The 25,974-nt window shown below is 39.8% G+C and overlaps 1 protein-coding gene across 1 annotated transcript in view; it reads left to right on the top strand.

The window, feature by feature from the left end:
- Nucleotides 1–25,974, top strand: part of LOC122164880 (von Willebrand factor D and EGF domain-containing protein-like) — a 165,864-nt gene that overhangs the window by 117,016 nt on the left and 22,874 nt on the right. Inside the window, exons 21-25 of the mRNA XM_042827324.1 lie at nt 5,470–6,354; nt 14,951–15,046; nt 15,845–15,940; nt 18,755–18,850; nt 20,446–20,541. Of these exons, the coding sequence (XP_042683258.1) occupies nt 5,470–6,354; nt 14,951–15,046; nt 15,845–15,940; nt 18,755–18,850; nt 20,446–20,541 (1,269 nt within the window). The remainder of the gene's footprint in view (nt 1–5,469; nt 6,355–14,950; nt 15,047–15,844; nt 15,941–18,754; nt 18,851–20,445; nt 20,542–25,974) is intronic.

The raw sequence follows: 25,974 nt of genomic DNA, 5'->3' as shown, positions 1-25,974 counted from the left end.
GGAACTTTGAGTTTGGATGCTTCCAAGTAATGCCAAAGATAATCAACAGAATGCTCAAAAAGCAGCAGACATGTCCATAGATTCATTTGCTGATATTTGTGGGAATTATCTACTCTGAAAGCAGGGAGATACCTAAATAAAGTTTAGTGGGTGAACTGGCTGCAGATCCCATGTTTTCTCCTTCACAATAGGCATTGAGACAGAATTGAATGATGTTATGTTTCAGGCATACAAAATAAACTTGTATTGCAAATTTGCCAATAATGAATGGTTTTGCAGAATGATGTATGTACAGCTGAAGCCACATTTGACAAACAAGAGTCTGCAACAGAGGAAGGAATGGTTATAATGCCAGTTCATAGAATATTCCCTACTGCTCATGGAATTGGTAGGTAAAAGGAAAGAAAATTGCTCAAATAGCAGCAGCAACAGAATCTCATTTTCTTCCAGACTGAAACATAGTTCATGGAGAGTGAACTAGATGCTTTCCTTCTAGTTTTATAATTAAGGCAACGAAAAAGTGAATTAACACAGAAGTGATGGTTTGGGAGCCCAGAGTTTACTGAGGCTGAATGTGACTATACAGATGGATGCAGAGCAGTGCAACTGCTTTGCTCATGTACTGACCTGTCTGGATGCAAGGCACATTAGGTTCACAAACTGCTGAGCTGCATTAATTTAGCATCAGCCTAATAGTATGGCTATAGTCAGGCTATAGCCTGACTTCTTTTGTCCACCTGTGCACAGTGAGTGGCATAGGCATAAGCTTCACATCTCTTTCTGATTGGTGAATTCCAGATCTAGGCACCTCTTACAGAAAATACATTACTGATATCTATTTCCATATTTTTCAAGGAGTGGATTAACTTAAGCCTGTGCTGATTTTGAATGTGAAGTGTATGCCTAAACTCTTTTACACTGCAGGTGACTTTTCAATTTTTGTCAGCAAAACAAGGGTAAAGCATCATGGTCTCTAAACTGAAGCTACTGTCTAAATTTGTAATATAATTCCAACCTAAGTCTGAAAAACTCTTGTTTTTACTATAAAAATAATTCTGGGATTACACCCTCTGTACAACTTGGGAAGTCAAAGATGCACCTATTTTTAAAGGAGTTGAGGGATTTTTCCAGTTGAAGGTTTTACAAGTTATTGTTTGTAATTGTAAGCAAAGGGATCTCAGTGACTGGGGATATTCAACCAACTTCCAAATGTAGAGAAATTCAGGATGCTTGAGAGCAAGGAAGGGAGAATCAAAGTTTTATTGTTGGATATTCGGGAGGGGAAGATTTTAGGGCATGCTTGGACGGCCAAAGCAATGTAGCAATTAAATAAATTCTGAATCAGAAAAAAGTTATTCCAGAACTTCATCAAATAAAAATTAAGAGCTGATGGAATAGCAGAATTTCCCTAGAGCTTCCTATTGACAGCTGCTCTGTTTCCCCTTTCTCACCAAGTAAACACAGAAAAAATATTAATGTGGCATAGCAGAGAGATAAATGGTTGATCTCCAACGCCCTGGTAACAAGGCTTCTTAAACCTGTGTAATTTTTCTGTTCTCTCTTGACATTTTAAATAAGATGTATGTGCTGGTGGATGTTTCAAATTTTAAATGATGACCCACATAGTGTAATATGTCAGAAGAGCATTTCTCTGTCGAGGTTCTTCTGAATGAGAAATGTGCTACACAGCATGTACTACTAAATGTTAATGGCTCTAAAACTACACAAATTGTAAATTTATTGAATTGTGTTAATAATGAGATGAATTCTTATACTCCTCGCAGAATTCTGAAGCAGATGCAACCTGATCAGAATTAAAGGTGTCCATAATGCTCCAAACTGACAGGTGAGAGAGAGAACACAGACAGATGATCTCACTGAGGAGAAGGAACCAATCTTCAACTGAAGAGTAGATTGGTTTTGGGAATTTTAGTGGATTAAAGGACAAAGCAACACCTGGATTATGACACAGGGACTACAGGGCAATGCTGATGTGATTACGTAAAAAAGCATGCTTACATTTAAAAAAAATAACTTTAAATTTCTAACTAATAGCTGTGAAGAGAAGCATATCAATGGAGTGGTAGTAACTACTCATGTCTATAAGAAGTTTACATCAAGAGTGTGAGCTGTCAGCTATGGCTCTGAGTGTCTCCAGGGCATTATTTGAAGCTGATTGAGTCTAAGACTAGCGAAGACTTGGATAAACAGCACAGAGGAATAAGGTCACTGGCATGGTCCATTCTGTCCCAGGCAGAGAATGAAATTCCCTCTCTCTGAGAAATGACTGATGCCAGAAAGGAATGGGATTTTTCCCAGTTCAAGTCTAGACATAGTCTATTTCTGAAAGCTTGCAAATGCAAAAAATAGCTAGAAACTAAAAAGAGAGAAAATAGTTTAGATTGCTTTTCTGTGTTTCAGTGTTGTCAACTCAGCTTGGATTTTAGAGACTGTTGAGTGTCTGCTGTGTTTGTGAACTGCTATTTTCACTAGGTTTTATAGCTGTTTTATTACCTTCAGAATGAACATGATCCAATTCATCTACGGATAACTAGTAGGTACTATAAAATGCCATTCAGGCAAAAGAAGAAATCAGAATTTGCTGTACTTTAACAACATCACTGTGGCTTTGGCATGCATGAACCAGATACTGATTATGATGATTCTGATGTATAAACTTAATACAAGCAACACAAAGAACTTCAAACACTGGGTAAACCAACGGTGGAGGGGTTTTCATGTGGGGGACTTCCAGCTCCACATAGATGGAAATATTCCAGTATTGAGTTGGATGAGGGATGGATTTATTTCTCTAAAATCTGGTCTCCTTTTTTCTGTTTTCTGCCATACAGGATCCATCTTGGCGTTACACTGTACTTACAGTGGTTTATCTGCATTGATAGGAATGGAGTATCTTCCACACACTGCTGGAAAAAAGTATCAGATTATCAGTCACTTATCCAAGACTGAAGAATAAACAGTCACTCCCACTGCTGCACGTATCCCAGTTAGTACAGGCAGAAATACTTAGGGTAGTGAGAATGTATTTTTGTACCACTGTATAACCTTGAGCACTTTGTCTTGTCAATTTTTTTTTGTTATTTTCATCCAGTCCAATATGTAATCATACAGTGGCATCACAGAGAAAACCAGATTCACACAATCACATTTCTGCATTAATAATGGGTTATACAGTTGAAGATATTGATCAACTGCAAGGAAAATAAATTGAAGTAATACAGAATTTGAGAAAGCTGCTGACTACAGACAACTGAGCCTGCAGTCTTTGTGTATATTTCTTTGGTTTGGAGTATTTCAATATCTGGAAAAATGCAGAAATAATTTTTCAGGTACACCAGAATAATTTTATCCATTTCTAATCCAAACTAAATGTCACATATCTTTATAAGTAAGAATATGAAATAATGAAGGTTGAAAGAACACTGAAGCAGCCAAATTTGATCAATGCCAGGTTCCCATGTTAATATGTTAGGAACTTTGATGGTCCATTGAAATAACGTGATAAGAAACCTTAATCTTTACACGTGGTGAACAAACAACCAAAGTCTATCACTGGTCTTCATTGGTATTTCTTTGAGATGTAAAAACTGCATTGTCATAGGCACACTCCAACCACAGCACGTTCTCACTTACAGGGAAGGCTGAAGATTATTTGCAAGGTGATATAACCTATATCACCTCTTAAGGAATTAAAAGATTTCCCTAACTCAGGTAGACAGTAGATCCCCTCAGTAGCTACTAAAACTCATCCAGGACGAAAATATTTGATTACAATACAATGGAAGGAGCTCAAAGCTGTAATCAGGGCTCATTTGGGAAATTTGTCAGAGAGATCATTTGGCCTTTCTCTACCATTCATATTATTTCTGGTCCCTGAATCAAATTTTGTAAAGGCAGCAACAATCATGTGTTACTTATAACTTTCTGTGGGGATATTTCTTTCATCTTTCTCAGGTTCGCTGATAAAAATCCTTTGACTTCAATCTTTCATACTCTTGTCGCTAATGTCCTTCCTAGCTGAAGATCTCCTTTCTTCCATTCTGTGAAATGCATCATTAATCAGCCTTGTCCTGGACAGTAAAGCCCTGTATTTACCCATTGCTGATATCCATAGCTTGATCCAGCATCACGTACCACTCTAAAACATCATGCTTCAGGTCAACAAAAACTCATCTGCCAGCAGAAGAATGATACTGCTTACCAACTAAATAAACACAGCTTTTGGTTGTGAGGATTTCCTTTGATCTAGTCAACGTTCCAAGTTTCTTTTTGACCTTCGCCAAGTGCCTTTATCTCTTTCCTTGCTAACTATGACTAATTTCTACATCAACAGGAGTTTTATGAAATTGATTAATATTTATATTCAAAAGGTAGAGCTACACCTCACATAGGGTTAACTCTAGAACCTCATAAGGTTTTTTTGTTCAGAATCCAATATATTCTGTTTCCTATGGAGTGAGTATGCCAGAACTGGTTAAAAATAGCTTCTTCCATTCATTAGAGTCAGCAGATAGCCATTAATCTTCCTGAAAGTATTGATTCAAACTACTCGTCTCCACTTCCAAGGCTCTTCACAGACTACCCTCTCTCCATCTATCATCCCTCCTTCCAACAGAAAAGGTGGCTGGCTTTGTAACAAGTGGGTGACAGTTACAAACCAGCACTCTTTCTTACATGCTGCCCCTCACGTCTGGAGGGAGCTGTACACACTATTAACAAAGCTTTTCCATTTGTCTCCTTTACATGCTTTCCTCAAACTTTCCTTTGCCATAAGGACTGCAAAAGTCATACAGTGATGTATTCAAATCTGCCTAGGACATGATCTTAACATAAGGACTATCTCATAATTTCTTCATTTCTCCATCTCTGATCTCTATCTGTCCCAAACTGCATTGTCTCATTCTTCTCCTAGACTGCAGGAACTTGAATGCAAAGTCCCTGCATTACATACTGCCTAGCAGAACATCTCTCAGTACCCTATTGCAACATACACAGGTAACCAGAAATAAATCTTAGCTCAGGTGGTCACAGACTGAACAATGCCCCAGAGAATGGCACACAGTATCAAAACAACATGGACTAGCATAGGCTAAAACTGGTAAACCAGCATGGAAATTGCTTCTGCCTAGCTGTGACCTGTAACCTCAAATAATTATATCTGACCTTCACAGAATTTACTGCCTTAGGGTCTGTATTAAGCCAACATAGACATATTTCATCTCATTCACAAACAGCTATTCTGCAGTTCCCTATGCTATTACACACAAGATACACTGTGCTATTTCTGTACCAGCCAGCATAGATATGCCCTGAACACAGATGACAGATTATCTCATTTTCTTCTAGAATTGATATTCTGTTGTTTGCTCATAATCTAAATGGTCATAGTGTTTTCTTCAAACAACAGACTAGCAAATTTGACTAATATATATATTTCTTCTGCCCTAGTTTCAAGATCTTCCCAAAGCCATACAGATGTTGCTGAAAGAAATAGTGAAGATGCCAGAGGCTCTCATCAGGAAGGCAAGACATCAAGAAACATCTATTCGTTTCTATCCCAAACCCAAATTCCAAGGCAAGAAACTACATACTTTGTGGAAAGAAACCACACAGTTATTAATGCAGCATCCTTTACAACGAAAAGGAAGATTTCCCAGCCTCAGATGCTGTCAGCAAAAATACCTGATACAGAGTCCGCTGTATCTGAGAAACAGACTTTTACTGAAAAAAGAAGTCATACACACACTTTCCTTCTGCATGAGGAGCCAGATCCCAAAGCAGCAGCTGTCAATGTGACTACTCCTACCCCTGTGCATTTTAAACAGTACAAGCCAGGAACAAGACAGACCGTTCCTTCTCATCTCAACACAAACGCAAGCTCATTCTTCGCACGGCTGCATGCTGTACAGCAAGCTCGTTCCAGATACAGCTTATCTTCCAGGAAATGGCCCAGTCAAGTGACAGGCTCAAAGACTGAACTCTCCAAAAATCTCCCAACAGAGCAGCAGAGAGTTTCTTCTTTGGAAACATCCCTCACATCCCCTTTGCATGAAATAGGTTTTTCCCTTGACACAGCTCCACAGAGTGCCAGCGTCCTGCCTGGACCTGCTCCCCCAGCAAGGCTTCCAGCACATACCACAACCTTCAGAAGAGCATCCAGTGTAGCAATGGACCATGTAGAACTGCCAAAACCCATCAGTGGGTCCCATGAGAAAGCTCTCTGTGGTTCAACACCATGCTTTAGTGGTGTGCAGTGCGAGCTAGCCAAAGATGGAGAATTTAAATGTGGGTCTTGTCCCAGTGGATACAGCGGTAATGGAATTACATGTGAAGGTAAGGGGGTGGGGAAATCCTCATTCAAATTCTTTCATGCCTTCAAATCCAATCACTGTCCAAAATAATAAATAATTTTGATTACAAATGTAGAAATTTTTGGAAGCTGGAATCATACCGGTTTTCAAAACCAATTATATTTTAGAATAATAGAAAAAGTTATCCTATAACTCAGAAAAAGACTTTTCTGTGCACAAAAATGACGCATTTATTTGATAACATCTAATCTATTGAAACCAGAGATAGGTTGTGTTCTTGCTTACCCTTGCTTAAGGCCAGATTCATTCTAGTGAAGTCATTAGATTTGAAACCATACAAAACTTCTCTGAGAAAGAGTAAAATTGACTCAATTTGTCTATACAATAATACTCTATGAAGAACTAATTGTGCTGCTACCTTAAGAATTACTTTTAAATAATTATCTAATATTCTAAATACAAAACCAAACCTGCTATCCAAAACAGATGGCACCAGAAAAGTATTCACAATATATTGACTTATTTATTAGACAGCTTAGAACACTTCAGGAAAGCAATAGTAATTCACACATTTTTAAAACAATGAGTTCCCTGACTGAGCTCTCATTAATTACACCTTTTGTTGAAATCCCTCTGATAAGTTGATGTCTTAATTGGCCTTTCAGTACACAAAGCAAAAAAGTGCTTGCACTGCCTGTTTAATTCTCTCTGTGTGTGGTTGCTCACATTCTGCATGCGTGGCACAGAGGTGTGTGGGGTGACAGCCCACCTCAGCATTCTGGGGATTCCCTGCTGTGCACAAGCCCCAGCAGCACTGAGCTTAGCTCAATCCTGGAGACACACTGCAAAAATGCATAAGAAAAGTTTACCATAATCCTGTGTGTCATAATTTTCACCTGCTTGCACCACTTTCGAAAAGACCATTCTAAAGGGCTGAAGGTTACTTGGTGTGAGCATGACCCTGTCTTTCATCCCTGTTTTGTGCCTGGAGCTGGAAACATACTGAGGAGCTCTGGGTATCAGGAAGCCCTGTGCAAGCTGGAATGCAGAATGGCCTCTCCTCAAAGACATGGCCTACAGACACATGAACGTATACAAACACAGACATACGCTGCCCTTGTATAAATATATTTAGTATGTCCATCGGCATAGTCCTTAAAACATAAATCTACCTGTGCCTCTTGCTGTCACACAAGACAAGATGTTCTCTTCAATTACTGGCATTTCTGAAAATCCCTCTGGAGGGTCCTTAAGATGAAATACTTTATTACCAATATCATTCTCTGTCTCGGGGCTTGGTGGCACAACACACAAACATCCTTTATTTGTCTCTTGTCACTAAGCGCATCACCTGGCTCAACAGCAAACCTCTCTGCCTCCTCCCAAGCCCCTTTGTACACCTGTGACTGCCAACCCAGAGCACAAAGGTGAGGATAATCCTTTGCAATAATTAAGGACTTGTCACAGTGTCTGCTGTCGATTGTACCAATTGTCTTCAAAATATCAGTACCCTGTAAGATGGCAGCAAAACTAAACAAATGACCAAAGTTTAGCTGAGACCAAACTTTGTGCACAGAGCTGTCACCATGCCATTCGATATCAAAATTCACCAAGATAAAAGGAGCAGTCCATTGGTAGCAAAGTTTAATACCTGTGGAGCTTGAGGGGATTTGACCTTTGTTTAATAAGAATGTCTGAAAATATTCTAAGATAATAAATGCCTTACCGAGTGGCATTTGTCTTGTGACAGAATGTAGATTTTTTTATTTTTCAGTTGTGCAGATTCAAAATCAAGCTGGCAAAGACTGGTAGGGAGAAAATAAGCGCATCGTGAAAATGACTTTGTCTTCTAAAATAAATTATGCCGGATTTTGTTTCTTTATTATCTAAAACATAGGAACTTGTTTTTACCCATCTTGCAAAATAAGCGTTAGAGAGTGAATTCTCTTATTTCTAGCAGGAGCCAATTGGTGAACCAAAATGAAGTAGTTCTTCAAGGATCTACTCATCACTTCCTCACCCTTTCCTACAGCTAGCCAGATTCTGAGTTTTAGAGCTCTTTTTTTCTTCATGCAGAATTATCAGTTGTCAATGGCCTAATATTAAAGTGAGTCTGCTACATTCGCAGGGCTTTGGCAAACACTGTTCTAGAGAAAGCTGACATCACCTATAGTATAATTAAAAATAAGCAGGAGAAATAAGGCCTACTGCTGTCCACTGGATTCTTCTGCACATTCACTTGCAGAAGAAGCTTGCTTTTCTTTGTGGAATAAACTTCTAAGAGTTCCTTTGGGAATGAGGAAGGTTACTAAATCTATAATTTCTATTCTACATGTCGCTATACACGTCATAGAATCATTAAGATTAGAAAAGACCACTCAGAACACCAACCAGGTCAACCATCAACGCATCCCCAGCATGCTCATTAACCATGTTCCTCAGTGTAACATCTATCCTTTTCTTGAACACCTCCAGGGGTTGACACTACTATCTTCCTGGGCAGCCTGTACCAATGACAAAAATAAATGCTATAAAAATATTTTATTATGGTAGGCTCTTAGCAGTGTTATGGGACAGTCCCTACCACTGCCAGATCTGCACTGTAAGAATGGCCTAACACCTGCAGAGCTTTAAATATTTTAGCTTACTATGGCAAGAATTAAAAAATGAATCCTTTCATAATGAATAGTTAGTTCAAACAGGATTGCTTTCAGAACATTTCTAATATTTTCTCTAGCCCAGTGTAAGTGACACAGGAACATGTCACTGCGTAAGGGTAGAGGATAATGCTCAGAAATACGCATTAGTGTTGCTACCACCTGAGGTCAACTGCTGGCCATCCTGTTTCCATTCTCCATTTCAAAACAGGGGCATAGGCCTGCACTTTCAGTGACACTGCATCCGTTGGATGAGGAGACAAATGCTGTCTTTTCCCTGGGCTCATTTTATTCACCAGGGTCTGCGCATATGGTACTGTCTGAGAGCAGCTGTTACATTTCTTGAGCTCCTTAGGGTGCCCTAAGGTGGAACATGTCCTTTCCACTCGATAACAGAGTCGAAGCTAACAGAAAAATGTGCTTTGGGCATTTTTGTTTTGCTTCTTTCCAAGAGACCAAAACCCGAACAGTGAAGAATAATTAAGAATTAAGCCAAATTCCTGATCGTTTTTGATTTTATTTTCTCAAAACCCAACTTCATTTGATAGGGAATGTCTGATTACTAAAACTAAAATAAATCAAATGCTCAGTTCTGTAAAACACAGGTACTTAAAACCATTTTGGATTAGTTGACAGTTACTGACTATTATCTTTCTAGTTTTTAGAAGACAAAAGTTCCTCAGAATTCCTATGGAGAATAAAGTTGTACTACTTTAGAAACAAGTATCTTCTTACAAATCTGAAGTCAGTTAAACTCTGGGATGTCTTACAGACTTTGTAGAGTGTTTCCCAAGGGAAAGGGAAATCTCAAACGGTAGCAGTCATGCATTCTTCTCAAGGGTTAAAATACACCATTGCCTTGACACTACAAAACCAAATAATTTTCAGAATAATGGGAAAGAAAAAGTAGTTGGGAATGTATTACGACCTCAGGATATGCAGCTGGGTGAAACTAGACTTAACAGTCAGAGAGCTGACATTTTTCTGGTCTGACATTTTACACACAAAAAGCTCTGCCATAACAAACCAAAAGTCCATCCCCTGTCTCCAACAGCTGCTAACAGCAGATGCCCAGAATTATTTGGGAAAGAAATACAAAGATACTGTCCAGAATAGTAACTTACGCATTGTGTGCTTTAAAAAGCAAATGTGAAGTCTTTATAAGTGATATTTCCCAACAAATACTTCTTCCATGAATTTATCCAACTGCTTTATGAACCCATACAAAGTTTTGCTGTTCAGTGCCCTACCAACTAAAAATATAGCGTTTGTAGAGAACATAGTCTTTTTCCCAAATAATTAATTTACTTACACATACAAAACCTTGTCCTCAACTTTGGTTATCCTTACTACTTACTCTTGTATCTTTCCCACTCTTAATATAGCCTTCCTGTGCTAGGGGATCAGAGCAACACATGGTATTTAAGATGCAGCTCACCATGGATACAGGCCATAATAAAGTCTGGCATTTTGTGCTCTGCTCATTTCCTAACAATTCCCAACATTTTATTTGCTTTTTTGACTGCAGATGAGCACTCAGCTGACATTTCACAAAACAAAATCCATTAGTACAGCCTAATCAGAACTGTTGTCTGCATTTGTACTCCCAATTTATTCAGTTAAGTTAATCTTGTTAATTTTCTATTTGTTATGATGGGTATTTATTTCATAAATGAACTCTGGACTATTAGACTATACAAGTGTGCATCTGAGTACTTTTAATTGCACTAATGCATGCTTTAAGTGTATGCTTTAACACTATGCTTTACTGTTTTTCTCTGTAAAAGACATTCAAAAGCAAGGCTTCGCTTCATAACCATTAAAGGGGAAAACTGAAAAACTGGAGGGCCTGCAACATAACTTTATTTCACTTTTTTTCCCCTCTCTTCTGCTGCACAAACTTTATGTGCACTTTTAGTAAAGTAGGTTAGCGCACTTTTGAAGAAAATAAATGCAGTATAATAATTAAAAGAAACAAGGCAGACTACACTCTTCCCTTGTGAAGTCCTTCCAGCCTCACTGTTTTTTACATTTTTAACAAAAACTGCAGGTGATGACCTCACAGCTACAAGTCTTGCCTTCGTGCAAGACCAGGGCCCCTCTGGTTGGACTGAGCAACAGTTATTCATTGTTGAGATGTGAACCAATAACTGTCCTGGAAGCCATTTGCTGATTAAAGTATCTCAAATGGAGAAAGCAGCACAACATCCAGTATTTCTGATTTGCCCCAAAGTTATGGAGGAGAAACACATAAAAAGTGCATGATCTCATTTTAATGGGAAAAAAAAGTCGTTTCAAGATATTTTACAAAAAGCTTTTTCAAATAAAACAATAATGGAATTCTCCATTTTCACCTCCAGACTTCAAATTATAAACAAAAACATAAACACATCTGACAGCAAGATTGACCATTTGCAGCAATGCTTTTCTCTTAACTGTTATCTTATACCATCTGAAAATGTTTAGTATAAAAACACTGCAATATCTTTGTACAATTTAGCAAATGTTTATGGGAAAAAAATGTTCATTCTAGAAGATGAAAGATAGAAGTCTTGGAAAAGAATTTGACATGAACACTATATTTCTATTACTGAGAAAAATGTCTTTTAGGTGAATGTTGCTCTCCCTTTCCCAGTGCAGCCAGTGTTCAGCTTTTATCTTTTGCTATTCACCAGTAATAGAATAGTTTTAAACATTTTGCTATTAAATGTCACAATAAGAGCAAAATGTTTTAATATACAAAACACCATGTTCTTTTCTGACAGTTCAGATGCATCTCGAAATGTGTAAAGAGCAGATGGAAAGTAGTCTATTCGAATGGACACATTCGCTCTAAGTGCTAAGTACAAAACGCGTTGAAATAAAGAGTAATGCGTTTGAATGTCACTGAGCTTGGCATAGTGCAGAGGCACCTGGAGGCTTTATGCAGCCGTCGTACTGCCAGAAAGGAAACGCACTGCATGTACTTCACAAAGAGCAGTACATTTTTCCCAGGTTTTGTGTCTCTATACAGAGAGCACCATAAAATCGTTTGAGTTGGAAGGGACCTTTAAGGGCCATCTGGTTCAACTTTCTGCAATGAACAGGGACGCCCAGAGCTCTGTCCCCCTGACCTTGGGTGTCTCTAGCGATGGAGCACCCACCACCTCTCCAGGCAATCTGCACCAGTGCCTCACCGTCCTCCCTGTAAAAAACTTCTTCCTTATGTCCAATCTAAATCTGCCTTCTTTTAGTTTGAAACCATTTCCCCTTGTCCTATCACAACAGACCCTGATAAAGCATAGAATCGTAGAATCACCAGGGTTGGAAAAGACCTTTAAGATCATCCAGTCCAACCATCCACCTATCACCAATATTTCCCCACTAAACCACATCCCTTAGTACAACATCTTGAATACACGTCCATTGAATATGTGTATGTCTCCTTCTTTCTTATAGCCCCTCATATCATTCAGTTCAACCCACTGTTAATTTCTAATTTCAGATAAATCCCTTGTAAGCACGTCCTTGTGCTTCCCCAAGCACAGAAGAGTTAAATGTTTCAAGTGTGCATTTGCCTCGGTCAGGCTGGGATGCCCTCTCAAAGCAGAATGCTGCCCTTAACTTTAGCAATATCTGTCATAAGTCTCTGAATGTGAGAGGTGACATAAATATAGCGCTGCCATTTAAAAAGGATAACAAATTCCTTTGAAAACAGCTTCCATTTCTTTCGCCTTTCTTCCCCTTGCTGTTTCATCGTGGCCTGCTACCTGCTGCTTGTCCTAATAGCACAAGGCCCCAGGCTGCCCGAGCCTCTGACCTGCTGCAGCTGCTAGGGCTGGATTAGGACTTAGGGAAAGCAGAATGCTAACTGCTTAAATAGATCTAAACCAAACCTATTCAGCTGCACAGAAAATGTGGGGTTTTTATTCTTTTTTTTTCGCCCAAACATACATTTCAAGTTTCAGCTAAACACATGCTGAGTTGCAAATGTCTAAACCTTATAGCCCATCAAATCAAAACTGAATTTAGCTTAATGACATTCTCAGCATGAATAGTATGGATCTGAACTATATCTAGTTTTCTGTGCTCAGGCATGACAAATCCTAAAGTTATGTTAATGCAGTACTGGGAATTTCACCTTTAAAACTAAATGGTAGCAAAAAATGTAAATACTGAAGTACCTGAAGAGCAGATCTAATTCCAGATCTATTTCTTTATAATTATTTGTGTGAAAGGGGGTTATTTGAATGTAATTTCTTGGAGCTTGTCTTTTTAATGACAATTGAGAAATGTTTGGTGTCTTTCATAGCATTTGGATGGCAAAGTTCATACGCCATGGCTTTCTTTGAAGGCTTAGTGATAGCACAAAGGTGAGGAGGCCCTCAATGCGTGAGCTTCATTGAAATTCCATGCTGCCACAAATATTTGTCCTTCATTCAGCTTTCCCATTACGCAGTACATTTTCCAGTTTTAAGAACAAAATGTACTTTGGCTTTTTTTTCCCTTCGAACAATACTTAAAATGAAAGATGCTTTCTTTCAGATCTCTGTAGCTTCTTTGTTATTATGCATTTTCCTCGAAACAACCTTGCTTAGCTTCAGACCCATTATAAAATATGCATCTCTGCCAGTAAAGTGTGGCAAAGTACAACATTTTTCTCTGTGTTCACTCCTCAAGCACATGGATAGATATTTTTCACACTGTTATATCATGTGGGTTGTTTTGTTTTGTTTTGTTTTGTTTTCTGAGGGCATAAGTGAGCTCCAGCTGACACATACGCCTTGCTTTTACTTCTTAGGATAAAGTTCAGCGCACTTCCTACAGCAGTGACCTCTTTACTCTCTTGAACTTGTCATACAAGAATACCTCTTGTAAGAAGGTTACAAATACAGACACCAAATGTTAGGTCTCTACCTTAACCTAAGTTTAGGACATTAAATCTTCCAGACCTGTGAAGAATTAAAGCCATTAGGAATGTGCTGAAATCAGACTCTAGATGGGAATCATAAGTGCTTAGGAAAAAAAAAAAAAACAACAACAAACAGCTAAGCAACCTGATACTCCCTCAAAAGTCCTCTGAATTCAGCAAATAACGTCTCTCCAGAGCTGCAGCGATTTCCAGCTTTATGCTCAAACTGTCTTCCACAGAATAACACTGCCAACTGCAAAAGATCAAGAATCTACTATATAACTTCCTGCTTTTGCTGCTGCTCACACACTACTTATTGAACATCCAAATTGTTGTTTAAATGTCGGTCATTTTGGTGACAGATTTCCTTACAACCCTTTTCTATGCAGAGGAAACACTTCCCCTCTGTTCAGGGTAACTTCTGACACCTGTTAGGGCTCACTGAACAGACAAGCATAGAATCGTGAAGGTTGGAAAAGACCTCTCAGATCTCCAAGTCTAACCATGGACCCACCTCCACAATGCCCACTGCCCTCAGTGCCACATCTCCTTGGTTCCTGAACCCCTCCAGTGATTGCGACTCCACCACCTCTCTGGGCAGCTTGTGCCAATGCCTAACCTGAACCTGGAGCAACTTAAGGACCTCTTGCCTTATTGCTGTTACCGAGGAAAACGGAACAAACCCCATCTAAACACAGCCTTATTTCTGGTCGCTGTAGGCAGCAATGCCAAATGGATTCAAAGAGAGATGATCACCAATTATCCATGAGGATAACTTTGATGGAGGGATGGGCAAGGTGTTTAGTATTACAAACCACGTTTGTAATTAGTCTTCCACTTCAAAAGTATGCACTTACACATGAACACACTTAGAAAGAAGTGAAACAAAATGATCACGTGGGCACCGCATTACTAACGCAATACCTGTTTTTATACTGCACAATTGGTTGTTGGATTAATTAAACAGCTTGTGAAAATCAGTAACGAGTACTGTGCTCATAACTGCACCGAACTCAGTGCTGGAGCTGTTTGCTTTTTCTCATGCTTTACTCTTTCTGTGCTTTTTGCAGTGCAGTGTGACCCACCATGTGAGCATGGAGGAACTTGTGTAGCTCAGAACACTTGTTCTTGTGCCTATGGATTTGTTGGTCCTCGATGTGAAACAAGTATGTACAAATTATTGGAACCTTCTCACCTCCTTACATGTTTGAGTTTGTATTAAATGATAAAGCACAAAAAAAGCCTTTTTATATTCCTGTATTTCCCTCTAAAATGCTGACTGAATACAGCAAGGAAATCAAAGCATAATATTTTGTAGTAATACAGCAGCTGAATTATTTCAGCACACATATTCACCAGCAACATAGCTGTATTATGTAAAAATATGTACATCTGTGTCAACATATTCCACATAAAATTGCCTCCCGAAAAACAAACTAGGAAAAAACTCTATGTTATTTATAGCAACATTTATGAAATGTGAGGTTGTAGGAGTGAATGCAGTAATAGTGATTGTGAGAACATAAAAAGGCCATGCCAATTAGCCTATTTGGGTAATGTTACTGTGCAAAACAAGTCATGAAAGAGGTTTAATACATAGAAAATATATTCAATGTCTGGGGAAAAAAATCAGCCTTCAAACTGTTTCATATAGGTTGAATGGTAAAACAAATGCAGTTGCATTACAGATCTCGCAGCTGACTTAAATATCAGGTTGCTACTGACAGGAACATAATTTTATCTGTGAGCCAAGGTAGCTTGAATACTTCAAGACCAAAGAATTTTAGATGCAAGACTTCTGATGGAAAGAATGAGCAAAGAGAAAGAAAACCAAAGGAAGGGACAGAATCGCCGCTTGGTTTACTTTTGGACTAAAACAATTAGTTATTCGCTGTAATTGAGCACCTTTATGACCCACATCAGTATAACTGATAACAGATTAAATTCCTTTCTGTGCTTTCCAGTGGTGTGTAACAGGCACTGCCATAATGGCGGGGTCTGTGTGTCGCCGGACGAGTGCAAATGCAGAAGCGGATGGAGCAGCCCTTCCTGTGAAATAGGTAAGCTGTTAGAAACCATTGGTCACTCCTTTCTTTTCCTGCCTGAAATCCACGTGATTTGTATAATTCAGCAGTCAAAGTGGGAACTGCTTGAAAAATTGAAATGTAAGAAGAGCAGGAGACATAGTAAAGGGCAAAGCCTCAGGAGGCCTTGAAATTATGTGAGTATTCATAAGCTTGGCTGCTTACCTAAATCTCAGGGCCACTTACAGGAAAGCCACAAGCAGAATCTTTTTGCATCTTTTTTTAAGCTCATGTGATACCGGAATTTGTCCTTAGTATGAAAATAAAGTTCTTCACCATGTCAGCAGTTTCAAACTTGGGAAGCTTGGTATCTTCTGCCAAATCAGTTGAGATTTTGGCGTTATATTGATTTACATTTTCATTTAAATGCTTCAAAAATCACCATGGCCATGGACATGAACTCGCTCTGCATTGGCACTGTCCACGCAGAGCTCAAAGAAGAAGTCCTGTCTAACAGTCCCAGTGCCTTAGTAGCAGTGGTGAGGGCAATGCACTGCTCAGTATCCATGCAATTCCCTTGTTTCATTGCTTGTAGCCCTACACTTTTCTCTCAAGGTTAGGAGAAAGAAGAATGGTCTGGCTTTTGGCGATTTATAACAGGATACAGTAAAATCTGACTATGGAGACAGAAATAGGAGGGCTGATTAAGCTAGGAAGACAATGCAAGCGGGTCAGCATGACTTCTGCTGCTAAGTTAGCAGCTACAGTTGCTACAGTTCCAGTACTCTGTAGTCTAAGGAAGAAAAATGAACCAAAAGAAGGGAAGTTATCAGAAGCCTGCCTATTAACCAAGGTTTTTTTGGTCTATTTCTTGGATCCAATTTTGCCATTACAGAAGATGGCTTGTAACAGTGTAAGACTGAACAAAAGTAGGTTTAGAAGGAGAATTTAACTACCCACTTCCCCTGATATCTGTAGAATATTTAACTGCTCCTCTTGGCTGCACTTAATACATGCAAAGCACCTACAGAAAAACTTGCACTCAGGGAAAAACCATCACCAACAGTCAGCACAAAATGCCAAGGTAAGGCCCAGAATTAGGTACCTATTATCAGTCAGGACTGATAGCTCTGAACCTGATTAGAATAGCTGTAGCTAAGACCTTCATCCCATGGCCAAAGTACTAACGCTGGAGTACACATGCTTTCTTCTCAAGGCACAGCCACTATAGCACTCACCTGGGACAAGGCATGCAAAACTGAAATATAAAAAGAAGCAAGCATGAGAAGTATCTTAATCAGTGCCAGACCTCAAAGCTATAGAGGCAATCTGCCTTTTCCATGGCAAATATTAACGACTAAGACACCTTCAGCCTACATTACCTCTCCTGGCAGGTGAGGGATGTCATCTTCACATCTTTCTCCCTGAGATTTTTTCTAAATGGCAGACCTAAATTATGGCGGACACATAAATTAGCCTAGCTAAGATCCAGTGTAAATGATTGGGATTGCCACTAGCTATTCTGGTTCCCCCTATCTCCTCTTTCTGCCAGAAATTACTCTCCTTGCATTTTGCACGTGTCCTGGCAACAGATGGAGACAGGATTATTCTAAGGGTAGGACAAGTAGCAGCAGCAGAGGTGGTAATTTTCAACACAAAACAGCAGATTTGGAGTTTGTTTGTGTGACAATACCTTAAATGAAAGAATACCAGCCTCAGCTTTCCAGCACAATTTTGTGTGTGCTAGGCAGAGCGTTCCATGGATACTGTTGGCCTTTCCCTCCTAAAGGGTTTTTACAGATGGAAATACAAACACTGACAGAGTGTGGACATCTGTGAACTAGCTGGGACAAAGAGGGAACTAATCCAAATTTACCATTAGCAATGAGCAGAGTCCATTTTGACTTCTTAAGTGATTGCTGCTTAGTCAGAATAGCCTCTCATCTAGACTACAATTTCACTTTTTTCTCTCTCCAAATTGACATTTTATTTCTCCTTTAGTTCTTCTGAAACATTTTAGCGATGCTTAATTTATTTAAGCTTAAATTTATTTAATTTATCTAATGGGCTATTCTGTAAGACACTGAAAGACAAAAGGGATAGAAGGAAAAAGCCTATTTTAAAGTGCCATTCCATAATAAAATCTGCACAATCGTCCTTATTCTTCACACAGCGACTTCCCGACTGAAATAGTTCACAGCTGAAATACCTTTTTTTTTTTTTTTTACTACAGTCAGGTACTTGCCACATAGAAATATGTCAGACAGCCTTTAATTCCTAATGCCTGTTATATCATCTATAGTAATAACAGACAAATAAACAGGCAAAGCCAGTAGCTTTGTTGATGATACATGAGCCAATATGTTTGTGGGAACTGGCATTTAAATGAGGCAGAACAAACAGAGGTTTTCTGGTGCATACCTATTCAGCTTCCCTGAAATGCCACTCTGCTCTGCTGCACTCAGACAAAGCAGCAAATGGCCAATATCTCTTTTCCAGGTTATCCAGACTGTTTGCAGTGTGGCTGGATTTTGTTACCTGGGGATCGCGGGTGGTCAGGATACCAACATAAAAGCAAACAAGCTGGGCAAGCCAAAGGAAGATATCAGAAATAAACTATTACATAATATTTGGTTTCATTCCTCTAGCTATGCTAAAACACCACTGAAACGCACCCACTGTGATGACAATGAATAAATAACACAGCCCATCTGACCAGTAAGGATCGTGTGAAATTTATCACAGCATTGCGATATTAATTCCAATGATGTGTGCAGCAGCAAAAGAGCATCTAGTGTAAAGGTTCAGAGTGATAAGAGATTAATAAATTTATTTTACATTCACATACAGCTGTGTGCAACCCTGTGTGCTTAAATGGAGGAATCTGCGTGCGACCAAACACTTGCACGTGTCCTTACGGTTTCTATGGGCCCCAGTGCCAGAGAGGTAAGAAAGTTCTATTCATCATGTTGATAAAGGATGCAGGCTTAAAACATAAACAGCAGCCTATATCATTGCCTGCCCCCACAGGCAGTATATCGAGAGATTTGCCTTGTCATAACTCCCTGCATGCTCTGTGGATGTTGTGGTCTGTCGTAAATCTGCATTAAAGTGTTCTTAACAGTACTGTGAAGGAGCAAGCACCTATTTAGGATGGCATTAATGATAACTGAACAATTAATCTATAGCTATTTGAAGCCAATTCTATCTCTGATGAGCATCTAGTCAATTAAACTTTAAAGTACGGCTCAACTTTGTTCATTTTACGTTCTATAGTGGGCATTACAGTGTGTTTCAGAGCCAGATGATTTTTCTTCAGATGGGCCTCCACGTATCACCTGCTCGACCATCCTAACATGTTGTGGATGGGAGACTTACAGGACTTCTTCAGGCCTTTGATCAAATATCTGATCAAATATCACACAGCCTAATTTTTGTGTAGGACCTGGTTTTGAATCCATCTCCTAAACAGAAGAGCTCTAATCTGAGGCTAATGATGCTACAGAAGTCAAATTAATCATAGAATCGTTAAAGCTAGAAAAGACCTCTAAGATCACCAAGTCCAACCTCAAGTCCAAGTCCACCCCACCATGCCCACAAACCATGTCCCTTATTGTCCCATCTCCACAGGTCTTGAACACCCCCAGGGATGTTGACTTCACCCCCTCTTTCTGAGAAAAAATTTTTCCTAATATCCAGCCAGAGTAAATCCTCTTAACTACCCATTCGACCAAGCACGACAGACATGAGGAAGAAACTTATGTTTAGGGCTCAAATAGCTGAAAGATACCTGCATTGAGTTTGGCTTTAAAACTCCCTCCCAAATCTGGAAATATAAATACACTCTTACTACCAAATGAACTATTTCAATATTAAATGTTTATCTCTCTTTCTCTCTCTGTTTTATTTCCCTGGAGTTCCTACATGAATGCAATCCTAATGCATGTTTTTTGCAAGTGAATGATTAATGACAGTAGAGGTTGCTGGAAGCTCTTTGTTTTTGTGATGATGGCAGGGAAAGTGAGAGGGAAAAATTATGCAGACTCTGTAACTTAATGATTTTTCTCTTGATGTTCAACACAGAAAGTGGTTTTCAACATCTAGTTGATTTGGATAGTGGTTGGATACTGAAGAAAAGCCAGCTTCATTGAGGAAGGGGGAAGAATAGCGCCAAAACAAAGATATCAAATAACAAACACTGATATTTCAAGGGCAGCTGCTTTGGAGAAGCCCTTTATTTAGAGCTAAAAACCAAAGAGGTTCTCTGGGATATTCCCATCACTTAGCTTCAGGTATCTAGAAGAGATTAGGTGTGAAGAGTTGTGTCCCACATTCCTTCCACAAACCAGAGAGAACTGAGATTTCAACTGGGCATCGGCCAGAATTACCCTTTGAAAAGATATCTTCTCTACCCCAAATAACCAATAAGCCCCTGCAGACTGTTCTCCCAACACATGCACCTCAATAAAGGGCCTATATTTAGGTGATATTGACACCTGCTGTGGTTTCAGTGCAACAAAATTTTCCCTTTCCTTCTCCAGCTGTCTGCATTCCTCCTTGTAAGAATGGCGGTCACTGTGTTCGAACCAACGTGTGCTCCTGTACTGAGGGCTACACTGGAAGAAGATGTCAGAAGAGTGAGTTACAAAGTTCCAACGTTCTCTAAAACCAAACAGTTTTTGTTCCTTTTCTGCAAGGTCAATGGAATATTTATTCTCACTGATCTTTATTTTTACCATAGCACATAGAGGACTATAGACCTGTTCACTGGAACAGGTTGCCTAGAAAGGTTGTGGATGACCACTCCCCAGAAGCATTTAAGGGCAGGCTGGATGGGGCTGTGAGCAACCTGGTCTACAGGGAGGTGTTATGAGGACAGGCTGAGGGAGTTGGGCTTGTTCAGCCTGGAGAAGAGAAGGCTGCGGGGTGACCTCATTGCAGCCTATCAATACCTGAAGGGAACCTACACCCAGGAGGGGAGTAAACTCTTCAAAAAGGCTGACAACAGCAGGACTAGGGGAAATGGATCCAAGTTGAAGGAGGGAAGATTTAGGTTGGATGTTAGGGGGAAGTTCTTTACAAGGAGAGTGGTTAGGCCCTGGAACGGGCTGCCCAGGGAGGTTGTGGATGCCCCATCCTTGGACGTGTTTAAGGCCAGGTTGGACGGGGTCCTGGGCAACCTGATCTGAATGTGTATGTTTGGTGGCCCTGCTAGGCAGGGGGGTTGGAACTACATGATCCTTGAGGTCCCTTCCAACCCGGGTGATTCTGTGGTTCTGTGATTCTGTGTCCCTGCCTATAGCAGGAGTTTGAAACTAGATTGTCTTAAAGGTCCCTTCCAACCCAAACCATTCTATAATTATATGATACTATGACTCTATGTTAGGCCTTGTACCAACCTTTTAATCAGAATATCACTATCTCAGGTCATTGTGGGGAGCAGAATGTTTTGCTAGAGTCCTTAAATATTTCATGCATTCAGAGTGAGTCATTCTCGTTGTATTTGGAGATAAATGAATTATTCTGCACTAAAGATTTTGTGGAGAAGAATAATAAAGCCAAAGGCAGAGCAGCAGAGAACCTTAAAAATATCAGAATCTCACACTAATTATCAGTAAAGGCTAATTTGCCTTGCTTTTGCTCTTGTCACTGAAAACTCCCTCTCCACCTAAGCATCAGTATTCATATTCTATTTTTTTAATGGGAAAATAGATTTTTTCAACAATTTCTGTCACTCAAGCAGTTTAGGATATGTATAGGTAAAGTTTTTATTATTATTATTATTATTATTATTTCTTAACCAGTTTGAAGTTGGCAAAAGTGGAGCTGCGAAAACAACCATTCTTAACAGGAGCAATCTCTGTGTTTCCAGAGCACTTTATGTCTCTCACACACAAAGAAAAAAGCTGGTAAAAAATTCCTTCCAGCAACAGAAGCCCCACACCACAACTCTCCTCTCCTTCAACAGAGGGAATCATCTTGCACAGCCCTGCCTGGCTGCAGAGGATACAATTGAATAGTCTGTTCTGGCAGAAAGAAGCTGGAGGAAAGAAAGAAAAAAACAGATGTTTGGCATTTTGTTTTTGAGGTTAGAGAACATTAGAAAAGTGCTGTTTCCTGCTCTGAACATACTACCACATCTGAAGACAGATCAAAGACAAAGAGTTGATCATGACTGCAGCCCAGCAAAGCACTCCCCTAAACGCTTCCACTGCTTTCAACACACTGAGCACTTCTAAGCTAACGAAGTTTCTGTTGCCTGCCTTGGTACAATCTCTTGTGGCAGAGCTTCCTGAGATAGTGAAAATATTTTTGTGCTGTTTAATCTGAGCCTCCATTCCTCTTCCACAGCCAGGATATAGTCTGTTTTATTTAGCTTCATGTTATAAGAACTTAAAGAAAGGTGCAGGGTCTGGGATGAATGAAGAGAAACTAGAAAGCAATGGCTACAATTTGCTTCCTGACTGAATAGGTGAAAAAAAGTTGAGTATATTTTAGATTTTTTTCCTGTTTACAATCAACTGTACGGGGACTGGTAGCGTGCTACATAGAAAGCAATAGATTGTTCGCAGCTCTTCGTAGCAAGCAGTTACTGTTACAGATCTTTGCCTTTGCATGGCTGGTGTATGAACCAGTTTCTCTACCAGAGGATCCAGGTTTCTCCTCTCCCAGACACATGAGGGTCTGGAGGCCACACAGCAGCAGCACCAGTACCACACTCAGCTCAAAACCCTTCCAACCAACAGAGAAAACAACTGGACACACCACTCAGAGATGGTCCTCAGCCACACTTCAGAATTCAGACACCAAAGGCTCTTTGAGCCTTTTTACCATGTGGTTTTCGGTACAATTTTAGCGTGGACATGATTGGTCAACTGACATACTTGGCGCACATTTAAGGATTAGAATTATATAGCCATGTATTATGAACTTATTTACACAGGAAAATTAAAAAGTGGAAAATTAATTCCATTACCCAACGCATTTTCCTTAACATAGAGGAAAAAGTACCATAGAATCATACCACAACACTCATTCTAAGTTCCAAAGAGTTAATAAAGCATGTAGTTCTTCTGCAGCATCACTAACTGCAGACGTACATATTCTTACAGAGTTACCAGATAGCAATGATGCTTAACGACAACAGAAGAACAATTCTAACCAATTCTTTGAGCACTTACCCCTTGGATATTTTGGCACTGTTCTCACTACTTTTAGGTATTTCTCTTTCCTTTATAAATCTCTCCTGCACGAACAGAGAAACAAAAGCTTCTGTTTGCTTTTGGCAGCTTCAGATTGTCAAGTGGAGGAGATAGTTAAACCTAAAAGCTGTGGCAGCCAACCAAAGACAGGTTATTCCTAAACCAAGCCCAGATTCACTACTGGTTTATTTTAAATGTAAAGCAACACGCCTTAGGATGTTCACATCCATCCCTGTACAGCTTGGTGTTGCTGATACTCTGCCTGGCAGCTGTGAACTCGCAGGGCAGAGTGGGAGCTCCATGCCTTCACTATTCAGCCTTAATCATCATTGCTTCCTTGGGGAACAGAGAAAGGCATTCAGCCTGTTCTCTATGTAAATAAACATCACCTCCAAAGAGGCGTAAATCAACCCAGTCTGATTGGCTGCCAGCTAAAATATAAGGCTTTGCCTGGTGTGTTTGCTGATAAATAACTGCCTGGTGATTATGCAAACCAGACACCCACACCCAGGACGGGAGGGTGTCAGAGCTGACAAGGAAATGTGTGGTTATGCATCAGCAGTTGTACAACCTTGCGTCCTCATTTGCTGCGCGTTGTTTTCAAAACAGTCGGTCTTGTTGAGCATAAGGAGGTAAACGCTGACAGCACTTCAAAATGAAATATATTTCTGGATCAACTTTGCATCAAGAAAACATACTCTGCTTCAGTAATAAGGAAAAGCTATTTGTCTGTGGTTTAAAATTCCTTTTTGATGAAAATGCACAGCTGTAGCTGTCTTGGAATTTCACTGATTTCATGAGACTCTAACACTGTGTTCACACGAATTCCCAACACGTTCTTACAAACATTAAAAGCAAATAGATCAAATGTTATGTATATCACACATATTTTCATTGGACTGCTTTATAAATAACTTCTTCTAACGATAGCTAATAAAAGCTGAGTTCACTTTTCATATGAAGGATCGGAGTGAAGAAAAAGAGAGGAAAAGAGATTCCTGGGACCCCAGGTTTATCCCTCCTCTGTTGCTAGCGAGATCATCTCTGAGCAAAAAGGCAAGCCACAGCTCCCTCTGGAGCTTATCAGCAAGCAAAGGGCACAGGAGAACAAGGCCGAATTCCTTCTCCTCCCTGCTGCAGAATACCAAGCAGACCTCATCCTGTCCTGCAGGCCCAAGCTCTCCTGCCCTCCTCAGCTGGATGGGTTTATTGAACGGCTTCAAACAGAGGCTACATTCCTGCTCACAGCTGTTCTACGCTATCAGACCCATCCAACGCTGGGAGTTTGCAGATTACACTTCAAATATAATAGATAATTATTTCTCTGCTTCTATTCCTACAGGCAGGATTTATAGCCAGTACACAGCATGCAGCATAACCCTAATTCATTCTTTTAGCTCTACTTTTTTCTTACCCCTCCCCTTTTCTCTTTCCTTCCCAGCATCATGAGAACTTTACTTGTATGAAATCTAGAGACAAACTAAATTGGAAATGTGAACACCAGGTTTCAAAGGCAAATTTTGCTCAGCAATGTCACAGTGAAAGTCTCTGACTTCCTGAATTCCAGCCCTCCCATGCCACATTGCTGTAGATTATTTCCTTGTGAGTTGTGTAAGCAGGAAGCTTTACTGCTCAACAAATTACACTTCTATTGAGTTATCATCTTAACAACCGGCAGTATATTCTCTGGTACATCCACACTGAGCAGGCAGATTGCCTCAAGCTGTCCAAAATCAGTGAGTTTGCAGTCAAGAGCTCCAGCATCCCTCCCACACAGCTGAGCATGGAACAGCCCCTGTGCCTAATTCAATGAATGGAGCCATCATTAGCCTCAGACCTGCTTTTCTCATGTCAAGGATGTGCTCGTAAGCAACAATGATTTGGCCAAGGTTTCTGGACGGCCAGTGTCCTCAGCGAGTGGGTGTTTGGAAATAAGTTAACAGCTGCTCATGTGGAGAGGCTCATAACTGATGTAAACTGCACTAGTTGTGCTGACAGGAATAGAAGGATTGGCAGGTTTGCTTGTTGTCTAGGTGCAAAGTCTGGGGATTTTGAAAGGGAAATACTGGTCTCAGTTCTTACTTGATTTTGAAGCTTGCATAACAGAATAGGCTGTATTAGATGTCATCTTCCTTCCTTGGGCAAGATAAGCAACAGAAGACAAAGGAAAAAATATTCAGGGCAACTACTGTCTTTCCCATTCTGCTGAGCATAAACTGATCTGTGCAGTTTGCATGGGGTGAATGTGGTGAGCTCTGACTTCCCAGAGACAGACAGACAAACTGGAAACAGTGGCTCAAGGGATAGTCTGGTTGTGGTCTGCACTCAGAGCTCTTCTCCTCTCTGCTCTCTTAGCAAGAATGTGGCATAAAGCCATTAACTGGCCTTTTGTCAAGCTATGTTTTGTTCACATACAAGTAGCTGGTGCATTTATTTTATCAGGAGCTTTGAGCACATGCAGTTGTCTCTAAATTTATTTTTAAGAAAGAGAACAAGAATGTATTTGGGTAAGAACTGACTATATATCCCAAATAAGAAGCAAAGAAGCCTTATTAAATTTTTATTCATTCCTTAAGAAAAACATTCCCAGACTACAGAATGATTTTTGCAGGAGTAGCAAATCTGGGGTTTGGGCCAATATTTCTTTATATGTACTTAAATGCACTAAAGAAATGTGTCTGATTTGCTGCTATATGTAAATGCATACTTAAATAGCAGGGATTCCTGAACTGACACATTTCTCTTTGCCGTATGCTTCCATGTGAGGATGAGTGGCTTTTCAATGACTTGATTTCAGTAACAATACATTTGAGGGTCTATTTCTAATTAAAATATTTTAATGTCTTTTCTTAAAAAAGGGGTGTAAAA

This window comes from Centrocercus urophasianus, unplaced genomic scaffold (assembly GCF_019232065.1).
Source record: "Centrocercus urophasianus isolate 14NV4802_14NV808 unplaced genomic scaffold, USGS_Curo_1.0 seq_28, whole genome shotgun sequence".
Lineage (NCBI taxonomy): Eukaryota > Metazoa > Chordata > Aves > Galliformes > Phasianidae > Centrocercus > Centrocercus urophasianus.
Note: the sequence above shows the minus strand (reverse complement) of the source record. Positions and strands in the feature narration are given on the sequence as shown.